A 14,195-nucleotide genomic window follows, 5' to 3' on the forward strand; every position below is an offset into this window, starting at 1 on the left:
ATGTCAAAAACAATCTTCTTTAAGGTATCTGGGAACTAACCAGCCGTAAAAAAAATTGGGGAGGGGGGCAAGATTTGGAAAAAGAAACGCATAGGAGTTCATGCAACATTTGGGGCCACTTTTTCCCTAGGGTTGTGTGCTGATTCATTCCAGAAGTGGTGGAGAGGCTGAAAGCCTTACAGCCAAAACAAAGGGTCTAGGAGTCAATGAATGAAAATGAGAACAGCTCCTCTTACAATTACGAGTATACTTCATGATTCACCTGCAGCATTTTTGCTTCTCATTCCTGCAACTTTGAGCACTTCTGAGTTAGAGGTCTCAGTTTCCTGAGAAACAATGCTTTTCCAGGGGACACAAGAATAGTTCCACCTAACTGGAAGTTGAGTTTGCTACTGGCCCCCCAGGGTTCCTCATTCCACGGAACCAATAGGCAGGAAAAGAGGGGTTTCCTATGTTGGCTGGGTGATTGATACTGATTGTCAAAAGTAGATATGATTACTGTTATTCTTTGAGGACAAAAAGGAGTATGTGTAGAATACAGGGAATTATGTGTTGGTCTTCTCAGAAGGGTCATGTCCATTAGTCAAAGTTAATGGAATTTCTACAAGATTAAAAGAGTTCGGGAGAGGGATGGTGGTGATGGTTGCACAACAATTTGAATGTACCTAATGCCACTGAACTGTACATTTATTCTGATAGAGAAAGGAGGAGGGCCTGAGCTAGCCTTTGGAGTATGTACAGAATCTACCTAAAAAGAAAATGTAATGGTCGTGTAAGTGTGCTCTCTGGAGTCAGATCGACTTGGTTCAAATCCTGGCTCTGCCACTTACTGGCTTTGTAACTCTGGGTGAGTTATTTAACCTGTCTGTACCTCGATTTCCTTGTCTATAAAATTGGAATAATAATAGGACACCTACCTTGGAGGGTTGTTGTGAGGAGTCAATGAGTTAATATGTGTTAAGTGCTGAGAACAGTGTCTGGCACACAGTAAGCACCACATATGTGTTACTATTATTAACATACCATAAACCTCTGGCCAGAAGGCACAGCCTCAGCATGTGTGCAGAATGGGAATATGGAAAGCTTATTTAGAGGGTTCGTGACAGGGAATAGTCTGGTAAGAGCAATATCTACAAGTAACCAAAGACCAATCACAGGCAGGGAAAGTGACTAGCCAGACACCTGTTTCTCTTCTAATAGCACAGAGGAGCGGGGGACACCTATCTGAGGCCCCCCCATCCTTCGGGGCCCTGCTCCCATGGTTGCCTTTTCTGGGAGCTTCGGTAGGTAGCATTCTCCCTGCTTTGAGCACTCAGCCTGTCTTACAGAACTTCCGAGCTGCTATGGACTATTTCCTTGGACACTTGTGCCCAGACAAAGGTTCACGAGGGAACACATGGGGTGGAGGCTGGGATGTAAGACGTACTGCTCTGCAACAGCCAGGTTCGGTGGCAAGGAGGTGAGCCCGTTGCCTGTGAGGAGCAGGACGCGGAGGTGTAGCAGACTCCCCAGCTCACAGATGGCCTCCGCAGTCAGGCTGTTGAAGGAGAGGTCCAGGAACTACAGTGCAAAGATAAAAGATGGGGGAACAGAAACACGATGCGTGACAATGATGTTCTCACATGAGGCAGGAGCTAGCTACGGTTTTTTAACCTTCCAGGAGACCCCCACCCCCCAGAGGCTAAAACCCTCCTGACTCTCTGGGTTAACATTTAAGGTCTACTAGAGTCAGTTACCAACCTGTCTGCCAGCCTTAGCTCCCACTGCAAACCTTTGTTCATCCTTGGGTGCTGGCCAAGGTGACTCCTCGCCATTCCTTGCCTCACCCGATCTTTGCTTGAGCTTTTCACTCAACCAGAAATGCCCTTTCTTCATGTTTCTCAATCCAAGCCCCAAAAGACCAGCTCAAAAGCTGCCTCCTTATAAAACCTCTCCTAATTCTCCAGCCAGATGGAATCTCTTCCTCCTCTGACTTTGAGATGCTTTATCTACACTGCTCTGGGGGTCTTTCTCAGAGTCGGCCTGGTATCTGTGGAAGCTGGATAGGGGTCTGAGGAATAGGAATATTGGTCCATGGATGGGCCTAGCAGAGTCCTGCACACAGTGGTGGACTGGACCATAAACTCTCTGAGGGCAAGGGCCATGCCGCTATATCTCTGTATCTTATAACCTGGCTTAGGACCTGGCTAGTAGGTACACGTTAAAAAAAAAAAAAAATCAGCTGAAATGAACTGGCTTATGAGGACAATGATCCAAACTGTCACCCCATCATCCACCCTCTTCTAAATGACCACCTAGATTAATGAGATAGTTGACTGGGGTCAGGGAGCCAGTTAGGAAACTGAGTTTCTCTCAAAGACCAAGGCAATTGGGATAAATGATGTCAGCCCACTCTTCTGAGCCTCTCTAGACACTCACTTTAGCTCTTATGTACATGTCTACTTCCCTTCCACCTACAACACCCTTTGAGGCCGGTTTCAGTGCCTTACCAGCTGGTGCAGGAGCAAGGTCTGTGGTTGGCCACTTAAGTGTTACATAGTCAGCCTTTGTCTGGGTACAAGTATCCATACAACTGACCGCGGGTCATTGCAGGCCAGAGGACCAGGTTTGGTCTGACTACACTGTAAGTAATGAATCAATAGGCTCTGTAGACCTGGCTAATTGTGTGATCCTGGGCAAAGTACCTAACCTGAGCTTCCTTATCTATAAAGTGGAAATAATAATGGGCTTTTATGAGGAACTGTGTAGGGAAAGCCTTTATCTTAAGCATGGCATCTGGTACTAGGAAATGTTTGATGTTGGCTGTCTTCCTCATTGCCACCATCCCTGCATTCAAGGCCCCTATACTGAAGGCTGACTTTGAACCAGTCCTGCCTTCTGACAGTTCACAGCCTAGCCGGGCAGCTAGACACATATATGTGTCTGTTAAGTAGAATGCTGCTGGGAGCGATGTCTGAGCACAGACCAAATCGGGGCACAAGGAAGGAATGGTCAGCTCTACCAGGTCCAGGTGGGCTTCACAGAGCTGAGCTGTCCTCAGAGACTGGTTGGTATTTTGTTAAGAGCAAAAAGGCATGCAGTGTAGCACGTGGCCTGGATAGAAGCCAGGAGGCAGGAGGCAGCCTTTCTCATTCCGAGAACTGCAAATGGTCTAGATATGACTACCTAGAGTCCATGTCATAAGAGAGAGTGTGATAAGACTGGACAGGCTATGACAGGTGCCAAGCACCTAACGAGTGCCAAGTTCATGACGCCAGCAGCAAATTCCAAGTTTTGAGATTTCACACAAAGGCGTGATCCCACATGGTAGGGGCAAAGAGAGAAGCCTTCAAGGAGGAAGACCTGGAAAGTTAGCTTGGATAAGCACAGGTAAGGGAGGTGGGGGAAAATTCTCTCCCTCATACCCACATGTGGGCAGTCAACAGACAATGGATTTTACCTCCTTAACATCTCTCATACTTGTTCCCTCCAACCAATTTTTCATATAGCGGCCATAGAGGTTTTTCTAAAATACAGTTCTGACCCAGCTACTCCTCAGCTCCAAACCCTATCCAGAGGATAAGGTTCAAATTCCTTAGCAAGGCTTCAAGGCTCTCCACGGTCTCTCTTCTGTGACCTCTCCTGGCTCATCTATCACGACACCCTACTGTGTCTCACTCTCCGTTCAAACCATACTGATCTGTTTCACCCATGTTCTAGCTCAGGGGTTGGCAAACTAAGGCCTGTGAGCCAAATCCAACCTGCTGCCTATTTGGTTTGGCCTATGAGCTAAGAATGCTTTTCACATTTTTAAATGGTTGAAAAAAATCAACAGAAGAATAACATTATGTGAAAATTATGTGACGTTTTACTGGAACACAGCCCTGCTCATTTGTTTATGTATCGTCCGTGGCTGCTTTCCTTCTACAACAGCAGAGTTGACTAGGTATGACCATATTTTAGGCTTTTAGAAAAGCCTAAAATATTTTCTGTCTGGCCACCTGCAGAAAAAGTTTGCTGACCCTTGTTCTAGCTGCTTTGGCTATTTAATGTTAGGTACAAATTTGCTTTCCATAGAATTAAGGGCAGCTCAAAGAAATGAATAGCCTTAGAATTGCAGGTCACAGAATTTCACAGTGAGCCCAGAATTGACAGAAAGGGGAACTTAAGTCCCAGAGAGGGTGAGTTATTTGGCCAAGAAGGTATGCCACAGTAGTGGCAGCATCAAGATTAGAAATGAGGTCTCCAGACTCTCAGGGCAGGGCTCCAGCGGACCCTTTTTCAGACCTGGTTGCAGGGAATCAAATCATGGCAAAGTTAAGTTCTTCTAAATTGGCTCCTGAAGAATTCTACTCTGGCAGCCTTTCTGGCAAACAAGGGCAGAAGATTCCAAACCTGGCTACTGTATCTGCTGAGTCACATCACGTTTTATCACACATCAAAGTAGTCTACCGTGAGCTGCAAGTTCAGGACATTTGACAGGTTTATTATTTTTCTTAGAGAGAGTTCTTGCAAATCACAGAGAGGTGAAAACAAATGATTGGCCAAGATATTTGCTCTTCTCATTTATATTCTGCATTGTGACTTTGGTCTGCTGTATAAATTCCCTTGGGTAAGGCTGGGTTTGTTGGATAAATAATCTTCATTAGAAGCTATCAAACGATGAAGTAGGGCCTCCAAGAAGTCAATCATGAGGAACCAGTAGATCCAAGCTAGTCAGCTGTGGGGGCTGAGCCTGTAGTCATGTCTCCTCCCCATGGCCCACCGGCACTTGAAATACGGGTTTGAAATCGTAGGGGTGAGGAAGTCAAGACGCCTGGCACGCACGACACACAGGAGCTCAATAACTACTTTTTAAAAAGTAAAATAACGAATAAATGGAAGTTCTTCAGAAGCTGCCAGACCTTGTGGTCAGGGTAGTGGCTCCCTGTATCTCTGGAGCATCTGGAACCTGTTTCCCACAATCTATACTAACATCTGGTGCAAAATGTTTCTAACATAGCACAAAATTGCATCAGTTGGTGTAAATTTACTCTTTCGGTTTTACTGGACTTTCAGGAGCTATGCTTTCTGCACAAGTATGAGGACGACTCCTGTTTCAAATCACAGAAATCCCTGTTACCCTCAATATAACTTGAAACCACGGAGAGCAGGTACCATCACATTCAGTCAGTATAGCATGCTTTAAGAATGCAAAAATATATACTCCATTTTCAGGAAGATTGCCATCCCAAGCAGTTAAAACTTTTTAAAACTTTGGCGTATAAAAGACATCAACTTTCCCTCTGGCAATACCAACTCAAGTGAGGCTTTTGTGAAGAATGGCTGACCACGGATGTTTGCAGATTAAATAATTTAAGTGACCACCTCCTTGGGGTCAACCCCAAGGTTCATGACAGGCAGATATTTTGCTGAGGTTTGAATCGGAAGCACTTCTACTATAAGGCCAACATGTAGGGAAGAGTCGGTCAATCAGTGAGTGAGCCTGGCCCGTGCCCAGCCCCACACCTTGCTCCAGCTCTGTTCTCTACTCTCCAGGCACATAGACTCTCAGGTAGTTACAAAAGCTCTGTTTCTTTTTGAAAAGTAGTACGAAAGTTTTCATGGAAGTGGAAGAGGTGAATAACTCGAAGTACGAGAACATACATAGAAAATCCATGACTCTGGGAAATTTAACTTAGGAGAAAGCTGAGAATGCAAACAGATTTTTCTGTATTTTTGAAGCGGGGGTTTGGAGAATAGCTGTGTAGGCTGCAGAACTCATAGGAGCCCTATTTTATTTCACACTCATCTCTGGGCCTCTGGACTAGGCCTGTAGCCTTGCCTTATCCAAGCCCACTGGAACCAATCGGGCCCAGTTAGACCAGGATGGAATCAGTCCATAATTCTCTAGTTCAGCTGGTCCAATCTGCTGTGCCGAGCATTTAACCTTCATGGCTCTTGAACCCCCACTGGACTCAAATCACCCCTTAAACTCTCCTTCCTATAGTACTCTGTTGAAATTCACTTTTCTTCACAGACTTCTTTGGCATTTATTTTCACAACCGCACCACGCCATGGGTGTAATATATTCTCATCTATTTGCCACCACTGTCACCGCCACCGAAACCACCCTACCTCAGAGGACTGCCCTGAAGCAATGTTCTGGCCCTATGGCAAAGGCCCAGACAGCCCCTTCCCAATAGTTGTAAGCAGAAGAGAGAGACCCCTACACCCATTCCTAACAGGAAAACAGGTGGGCACCAAAAACTCCCTACCTCCAACTTACTTCCAAGAACTTAAAATCTCCAAATTTCACGTAGACTGTTTTGATGCCGTTAAATGCGAGCTCCAGTTCCTTTAAGGCTGGAAACGTGTGAAATGCCTCTATGGGGGGAGGAGAAAGAGAGAACCTGTGGCTTGTGAAAGACTTAAAAGATATTAACAGTGGTCATTTACTGGGCTCCCGAGTGGGTTAGGCAAGGCGCTGTGTAAGGTGCTTTATATACATAGCCTCTAAACCTCTACCAACCCTAAAAGATAAGGGTTACGACTTCCATTCTACTGCTGAGGATTCCAGGCTCAGCCAGGCTAAGTGATTTGCTAGAAATGGAATTGATGGTAAGTGGAAGGGCCGAGAACTGAATCTACATCTGTCTAACTCCAAAGCCCATTTAAAAATGTAGAATAAAATATAATAAAAATAATAATTTCTTATTATAAAACACACCACAAAAAGTAAAAAAAATAACACTGAAAAATAATCGTTCCATTTAATCTCAACACCCAGAGATAACTACTGAAAGTTCCATATATACTTCAGACTTTTTCTTATGTGTATACTGAAACACACATGTGCTTCTTTTTATAAAAATGGAATCGTACCATTCACATTGTACTGTAACCTGCTTTTTTTCCCTTAACACCGTCTCAAAACATATTGTGCTGGATAATGTCTGAATTATGGTCTATAGTATAGACATACTCTAGTTTATTTAGCCATTCCCGTTAATAGCTTTTAGGCTCTCTGGATAAAAGGTAAAATACCTTCCCGCTTCTGCATGATAACTGGACGTTGGGTTAACTGCCCCGCCCGTTCCTCTGGTAACCTGAAACCAACGGTATGGTAACTGTGTTACTAGGCAATATTGCTGTGGTGAAAATGACCCCAGATCGGTAAATCACAACAGGGCTCAGAGAAACTATCAATGAGCAAGAAACATGTGAAGGAGGCACCGTAACTGGGCTTCCCTGGGTGTGATGACTCCTATAGTTGGACATGTGCTTTGCAGGAACTCCAGGGGCTACGTCTATGGAGCGTTACAATGGCTATTTGCTCCTGTGGGGAAGGAGGTTTCTAAGCCAGAGTGGCTGCTGCATTCACCCAGTGAGAGCCTCGTTGTCTTGGACCCACGCTGGGGGCCACAGAGAATGGCTCACAGGAGGCTGCATGGACTGCTACATGAAAAGCTATGAGGACTTCAGGGAAGAGGAAGTGCAGATGCCGTGGGGCTGGCATACTGTGTGGAATTACTGCGAGCCTCCTAAGTGACCCTGGCGTCAAGCCTGTGATGGGCTTGTGCTTCAGCATGGTCGGGAGAGACTAATAAAAAGACTGCTTGGTAGACCTTTTAGGGTGTTTCCAATGAATATCCTTGTACAAGTGTGTTTCTGTAGAATACATTCCTAGAAGTGGAGCAACTAGATGAGAGGCAATGACTATTTTAAGAGACACCGTCAAATTGCCTTCCGGAGATGTTGCACTAATTTATTACACTTCTGCCAGCGGAACACGAGAGTATCCATTTCCCTACCAATGCCAGCTGTCATCAGTCCTCATGTGTGCCCATATTTGATAGATAGAAAATAGTATTTTAATGCTGTTTTAATGATTTGCGAGGTTGAGCATCTTTTCATACGCCGGTTGGCTTTTGTATTTCAAGTCCATGTTCCCGACAGACCACACTGTTTCCTCAAGGTCAGGGACTTCATCACATGCTTCTTTTAAAATACCCCTCACACTCAGTGGATTCAAACGGAGCTCATTCTGTTCCTCCGCGAACCTGCCTCTCCCCTAGTGCTCTCTGTCTCAGTGAATAACCTTGGTTCCTCCCTCTCTCCACATGTCCACTAGTCACCAAGTCCTGTTATTCCTGTCTTCTCCTAAGTCTCTCGCTCTGTATTCCCTTTACCCCTATTGCCACGGCCCTGGCTCAGGCCTCACCCCTTCTGCCTGGAAAAAGGAAACCGTCTCCCGGACTTCCTGGCCTCTGTCTTCTCGTATGATTCACCCTCCTCACAGCCACCACTGGGGACTCTCTATTTAAAAGCCTTCCAAGGCTTTTTTTTACCTGCGGGATCGAGCCCAAGTCACTTAGAGCCCTTGATAACCTAGTCCCTGCCAACCTTTCTAGTCCCCATTCTCTCCTGCCTGTATCCCTTGCAAACATACCAAGCCTCTTCAGGGATCCTGACCGGGCACTGCCTCCCACATCTGCTCTGTCAACCTGAAATGCCTCCTTACCTTCTAATGCCTGCGTCTCTCCTATTCATTTTTTAGGTCTCAGCTTAGGTTCTCTTCTCTCAAGTTTCTCCTGACACTCTGGACTGAGTTGATGTCCCACTTATATGCTTGTGTAGCATTTTCTGATGTCTTCTATCACTGACTGCACTTACTGTATTCTGCTGTAACCGTGTCTGAGCCCGTGACTCCCACCAAACTGTGACTCACCAGAATAGGAACCCGACACATTCATTTCTATAAGCCAAGCATTCATACCGTCCTGACACCCAGCAGGGGTCGCTGTGGATTTGCTGGATAAACAAGAAGGCTTTATGCTCCAATGGGAGCTCTTAGCGCTTAAAAATGTTATATGCCTATCTCACCTCAGCCTACCAGACATTCTGCCTTGGGGAGGAAAAAAAACGAAGGGAATTATCTCCATTTACAAACAGAGAAGCAACAGCTCACAGAGAAATGTTTTAAGTAGGTAGTGTCCACTCTGGGCTAAAATCCAGGTCTGTGTATACTCCAGCACCCAGCTTATTGCGCTCCATAAAAGAGATATGTGGCCAGTCGTGATGGGCTGACCGGCAAGTTCTAACATGAGTGACTGGCTGTGCTGGCCAAGAGGCGGAAGATAGTCTTCAGGAAGATAAAAAGCTCACCTAGAGGCAGCAGGTTTTCCGAAGCATTGATGTAAATCACGCAATGAAAATGCTTGAAATCTTTTTCCTTAGCCTGTGGGAAGGCATTTCGAAAGAATGTTCAGAAAAGTATCGTGAATGATGCCCTGAAGACCCATGTAACCCTTATCCAGCTTTCATAAGTCTGAATATTTTTCTGTCTTTGCTTCAAATTTCTTTAAAGAAATAGAACATTTCAGAGTTGACCTCCCCGCCCTCAACATGTCCCTCCCCAATTGCATTCTTTTCCCTTTCTCCTACAGATAACAGCGATCCTGAATTGGTGCTTATCATTCCCACACCTGTTTTATACTTGTATTTCATATATATGTATCCATAAACCATATATACAGAGGATGCCAAAAAAATTTATACACATTTTAAGGAAGGGGAAAACTGTATTAAAATGGTAATACTCAATATATACTGATAACAAAGATGAATACAAGTCACGTTTGACTTCTGTAATGACAAGAGGTGCTCAAAGTGGTTACCATCAGCGTAATTTTAAATACACTTTTTCCTTTCTTAAAATGTGTATACATTTTTTTGGCACTCTCTATAGTATTATTTACATGTTTTAAAACTATACATTAAATCATACTATAGATATCATTCTGCAACCTGCCTTTCTCACTCAACACTATTTTTTGAGATTTCCTTGTGTCGATACACATAGCTCTTTTGAAATTTATTTACGTCAATACTTTTAGGTCTAGTTCATTCATTTTCATTGCCGATCGTTATATAAGCAATCTCTCTTCATATCCATGGAAGGCCTACAAATCAGAAATATATGTCATAATATCCTATATATACATTAGCTGATGGTAGGTCACAAATTTGGCTCTGAGCTACCTGTTAGCCAATGCAAAGAGATAAACACGCCTCAATGACGTGAGTCACAGAGTAAGTTAAGAACAAAGCAGCCTCTTGGGAGAACCATGACCACTCCTGGCAATGAAACCTGACAGAAATTTCTCCTGTAGGTTTTTTTTGATGGGAACTGTCACATCATAAATCATACCCCAACAAAAGTCTACAGCAAATTCAAACCCATCTCCATAAGGCTATTTCCTTTCATGTACCTAACATGGGACAATGGTAAAACCAAATTTAGAGCAAAACAGTGTATCTAAATGTTGTTTCCACCCAATGGGTCCTTGTCGACCCTCCCACTCCCTTGTGACCAGCTTCCTATTCTCAAGGGAATGTGGACGTCCAATGGACAAACAGCCAGGAGCCACCTGAAGTCCGGCTCGCCCATCACATCTCTGCCGGCTGGCCTCACCTTGGAGAGCTTCAGCCCGCTCACGTTAATGCTGCACAGGTCCGACGGCTTCTTTACGCAGTGGTGCTTCAGCTGGAACACAGTGCAGATGGTCAGCTCTCAAGGCCCCAACAAAGTTTATATCATTGGCCAAGATAGCAAATGTCTGCCTGTGGAAGAAGGCAGCCTGCCTCGTCCAGTGGAAAGAGCCTGGGCTTTGGAGTTACCAAACTGCCCTCTCAGTTCCCCATCTGTGAGATGGAGACAGTCCCACTGACTTTACAGGGTTCTTAGGAAGATTCCTTGTTCTCTGTTCCTTCTATGGCCCCACTTCCTCTATCTGCCTCTTAAAAAATCTGTATTTCTGGGGCTTTACTAATCTCCTACATTTGCCATAATTTGTTCATTCGTTCATTCATCCATTCATTCACCCACCCATTCATTCACCAAATATTTACTAAGCACTACTTTATGTGGGTCATGTATTATGTTAAATATATCAACAAAATTCTAATTTTAACTAAGCCCCTTGACATAAGTATAATTATCTCCCTTTTTAAATGAGGAAAATGAGGCTGAGAGAGATCATGTGCCTTGCCTGGGTCCTACAGCCAGTAAGTGACAATTCTCTGATTTGAATCCAAATTTGTCATCACTAAACTCTGTGCTCTTTTTACATGTTACCCCTCATAATTAAAAAGTTGGAAGAAAATCTTAGCTTTGGAGCTTCTGTTTCTGTTTAACCAAATTTCATTCTTTTTTTTCCTTTTATCATTTATTTATGGTATCTATTATGTTTAGACATGGACCTAGGCATTGGAAAGATAATGAAGAAAAGGTAGAAGTAGTCCGTGCCTTCATAGAACTTACAACTGCATGAAAGCCAAGTAGCAAGCAAGCATTTATAATATGATAAATATTTTAAAGGAGAAATTCAAGACGCTATGGGAGTCAATAACCCCAGTCTAGAAGTGAGAAAATATTTGAGGAAGTAATATCTCAGCTGAGACCTAAGAGCTAAGTAGGAGTTGGTTCCATGAAAGTGGGTGGCAGGGGTTATGAAAGCTTTCAAGGCAGGGAACAGGAAGGTGCTTTAGAGAGGATGAAAAACAAGATAAGGCTAGGGAGACAGTCATTAGATCCTTTGGGTCCATGTTGCCTCCGTAAAGGAGCGTGGATTTTATACTACAGTCAATAGAAAACTTTCAGAGGTTTATTGGCAGGGGGCCAATAGCAATTTTATAAAAGCGGCTACATCTGATACACATAGGAAGGATAAGAAGACAGGTGGAAGGGGAGAGACCATATACAAGACATCGTCAATTACCTTCCCTAGAGCCACTTCTCTACTTCTTCCTTGTTAAAGAACCCCAATGTTACCTACATTTCTCTGAGTAGATATGTCCTTAAGTCCTAGCTCCAAGCGATAAGTCTTGACTTGTCTATTCCAATCATGGAGGTCACATTCCCCTACCTGTTGGGACATGTGATCTAAGTCTGGCCAATGAAACACCGGCTGCTGGGGGTAAGAAGCTAGTTCTGGGAAGCTTTTTCTTACTTTTAAAAATAGACATAAGACAATGACAATCCCTTTTCTACCTTTGGATGTCATCCGTTGTATGTGATGACCAGAGTTGCTGTAGCTGTCTTGGAATCGTGAAGGTCATGAGCCCAAGATGACAAGTTAACTTGCTAAGGATATAAGAGCAAAAGGGTGGAGGAACCTGGGCCTTGGAAGACGTTATACCAGTAAATTAACCTATCTCGGAATAACGATCCTCTGTCTTCTTTTTCATGTGAAATAAAAGCATCCTAGTTGGTTTAAACTAGTTAGGAAGTTACTGAAGTAGTCCAATAAAAGATTATGGCAGCTCAGATTAGGGTGGTGGTAGTAGAGATGAGGAAAAGAATACAGAATTGACAACTATTTAATAAAAATGCCAGAGCTTGGTAATGGTGGGAGTAGGGGTGGTGAGGGAGAAGCCAGGATAATCCTGGGTTATTGGCTTGGTGACTGAGTAGAAAATAGTGCCATTATAGAGACAGTATAGCAAACACTAGAAAAGAGGTACGTTTTGGGACTTAGAGTAAGGGGATTGGTGCAGTAGGTCAATATGAGGGCCAGTGAAAGGGCAACTGTCTAAAAGGTGGGTAGGTATCCCATTATTCTGAAAAACTCTTGTTGCTTCTGCTATCCAAAGTGGCAACACGGCTAACAAGCCATCTCAATGAATGTAGAATGTATATGTTGCTGGAAACAAAGGGGGAAAGACGACCGCGATGGGGAGTGTTTCTGCCCCTTTCAGGGCTATTGTTTCAGTCCTCCTGACGCCCCAGTGAGAAGTGGACATAATCCTGAAAAGAGGTCCACAAGACGGCAAAAAGCTTACACCTCACCACTTGAGATGACACCAGCTGCCTCCTCAAAGATCTCCTTTCACATCTGATCTGTGCAGAAATCCATCTCTTGGGAACCATAAGTGAGCCTGGGAACAAAGCAGGCTGCCAGAGAGTTCTTCATAGGGAGCTATGATAACTGGACTGCACCTTAATATTGGCTTACAAAACGTGTCTTTCTTTGCAGAGCCAATGAGACATTGCACAGAGAAGATGTGAATTACCTGTGTAGTGTCTGACATAGCCACTCCAGTCCTCTGTGGAAAGCCTGCCCCAGGCACTGGGTAACATATCTGGTCAGCTCCCCAGGCCTTCAGCCAGACACTGCACCCACAGGACAAAGGTGGTGGAGTGTGGGAGCTCCCCAACCCGCCCCCCCAGAGAGATCTCCCCAGAGCAGCACAGGAATCTCTACACTATACTAGGTGCTGGAATGGGATTTTCAGTTTACTGTACCCCCTGACTTACTCCTTTGCCTCCCCAGGTCAGTTAAGGATTTTTACCTGATATAATGTAAAGGCACAGGCTTTCGAGTCAGTAGGCTAGAGTTCTAATTACTATCCATGGGACCTTGGCCAAGGCAAATTAACCCTCGGGGTCTCAGTTTTCCTGTGCACACAATGGCAACAACATAATAGGGATAATACCTATTTCACAAGGTGGATGTAAAAAAAGCCTGATGCGTAAAAAAAGCTTTGGGTCCCTACATCATCTTGGCTGTACTCAATTCACCAAGATCACTCTAATAGTTTGGGGGGGGGGGTTGGGGGCAGCTGTACCAGAGTGGAGCAGCCAGGACAGCCATCAGCGAATGCTGCCAGCCCTTCCAGGATGCATTTCCTCTCACCAGAAAAGCCCGGTCCAGCACGTGTCCAGGAGTGGCCACTTGGTTTTCCAATCGAGACCCTTTCTTCACTCTGACCTCATAAGAAATCTTCTTCTGGCTTTCCTGACCCTTTGCTGGTACTTCAACCATACCCTTGGGCTTCTTCTTGAGGTTACTTTTCCGAGCCACTAACCAGTGTCCTCGGCCTGTAGAGAAGATGAGAACAGTGAGCAAAACTTGTTCAAAGCCACAACTAGTGCTTTAATACTAGTATTATCTGTAATACTAAAACTAAAACTAGCTCTTCATTACCTAATATGCACCAGACACTGTGCTGCTGCTGGCAGCGGGGGGCAGAGGAGAGGAGGTGTCTACATACGTATCTCAATTAACCGGCCCCCAAATCCAGTTAGGACATGTTACTGCCCCCATTTCACAGATGAAAAGGCTAAGACTCAAAGAGGTGGAATGACTTGCCTAATTCCTTCCTCTACATTTTTGCCTCTAAACTCTAATTGTTCTTCAAGAGTCCAGATCAAGTATTTTCTGTACTGCGAA

The 14,195-nt window shown here is 44.4% G+C and overlaps 1 protein-coding gene across 3 annotated transcripts in view; it reads right to left on the minus strand.

Moving 5' to 3' along the window:
* XRRA1 (X-ray radiation resistance associated 1) overlaps positions 1 to 14,195 on the minus strand; it is a 50,656-nt gene that overhangs the window by 26,419 nt on the left and 10,042 nt on the right. For all 3 annotated transcript variants that reach the window (XM_033119075.1, XM_033119073.1, XM_033119074.1), the window contains 5 exons: positions 13,659 to 13,843; positions 10,436 to 10,507; positions 9,127 to 9,199; positions 6,248 to 6,345; positions 1,427 to 1,560 (listed from right to left, as the gene is read on the minus strand). In XM_033119075.1, coding sequence (XP_032974966.1) covers positions 1,427 to 1,560; positions 6,248 to 6,345; positions 9,127 to 9,199; positions 10,436 to 10,507; positions 13,659 to 13,843 — 562 coding nt within the window. The remainder of the gene's footprint in view (positions 1 to 1,426; positions 1,561 to 6,247; positions 6,346 to 9,126; positions 9,200 to 10,435; positions 10,508 to 13,658; positions 13,844 to 14,195) is intronic.

The sequence above is a fragment of the Rhinolophus ferrumequinum genome, chromosome 11 (assembly GCF_004115265.2).
Source record: "Rhinolophus ferrumequinum isolate MPI-CBG mRhiFer1 chromosome 11, mRhiFer1_v1.p, whole genome shotgun sequence".
In the NCBI taxonomy this organism is placed as follows: domain Eukaryota; kingdom Metazoa; phylum Chordata; class Mammalia; order Chiroptera; family Rhinolophidae; genus Rhinolophus; species Rhinolophus ferrumequinum.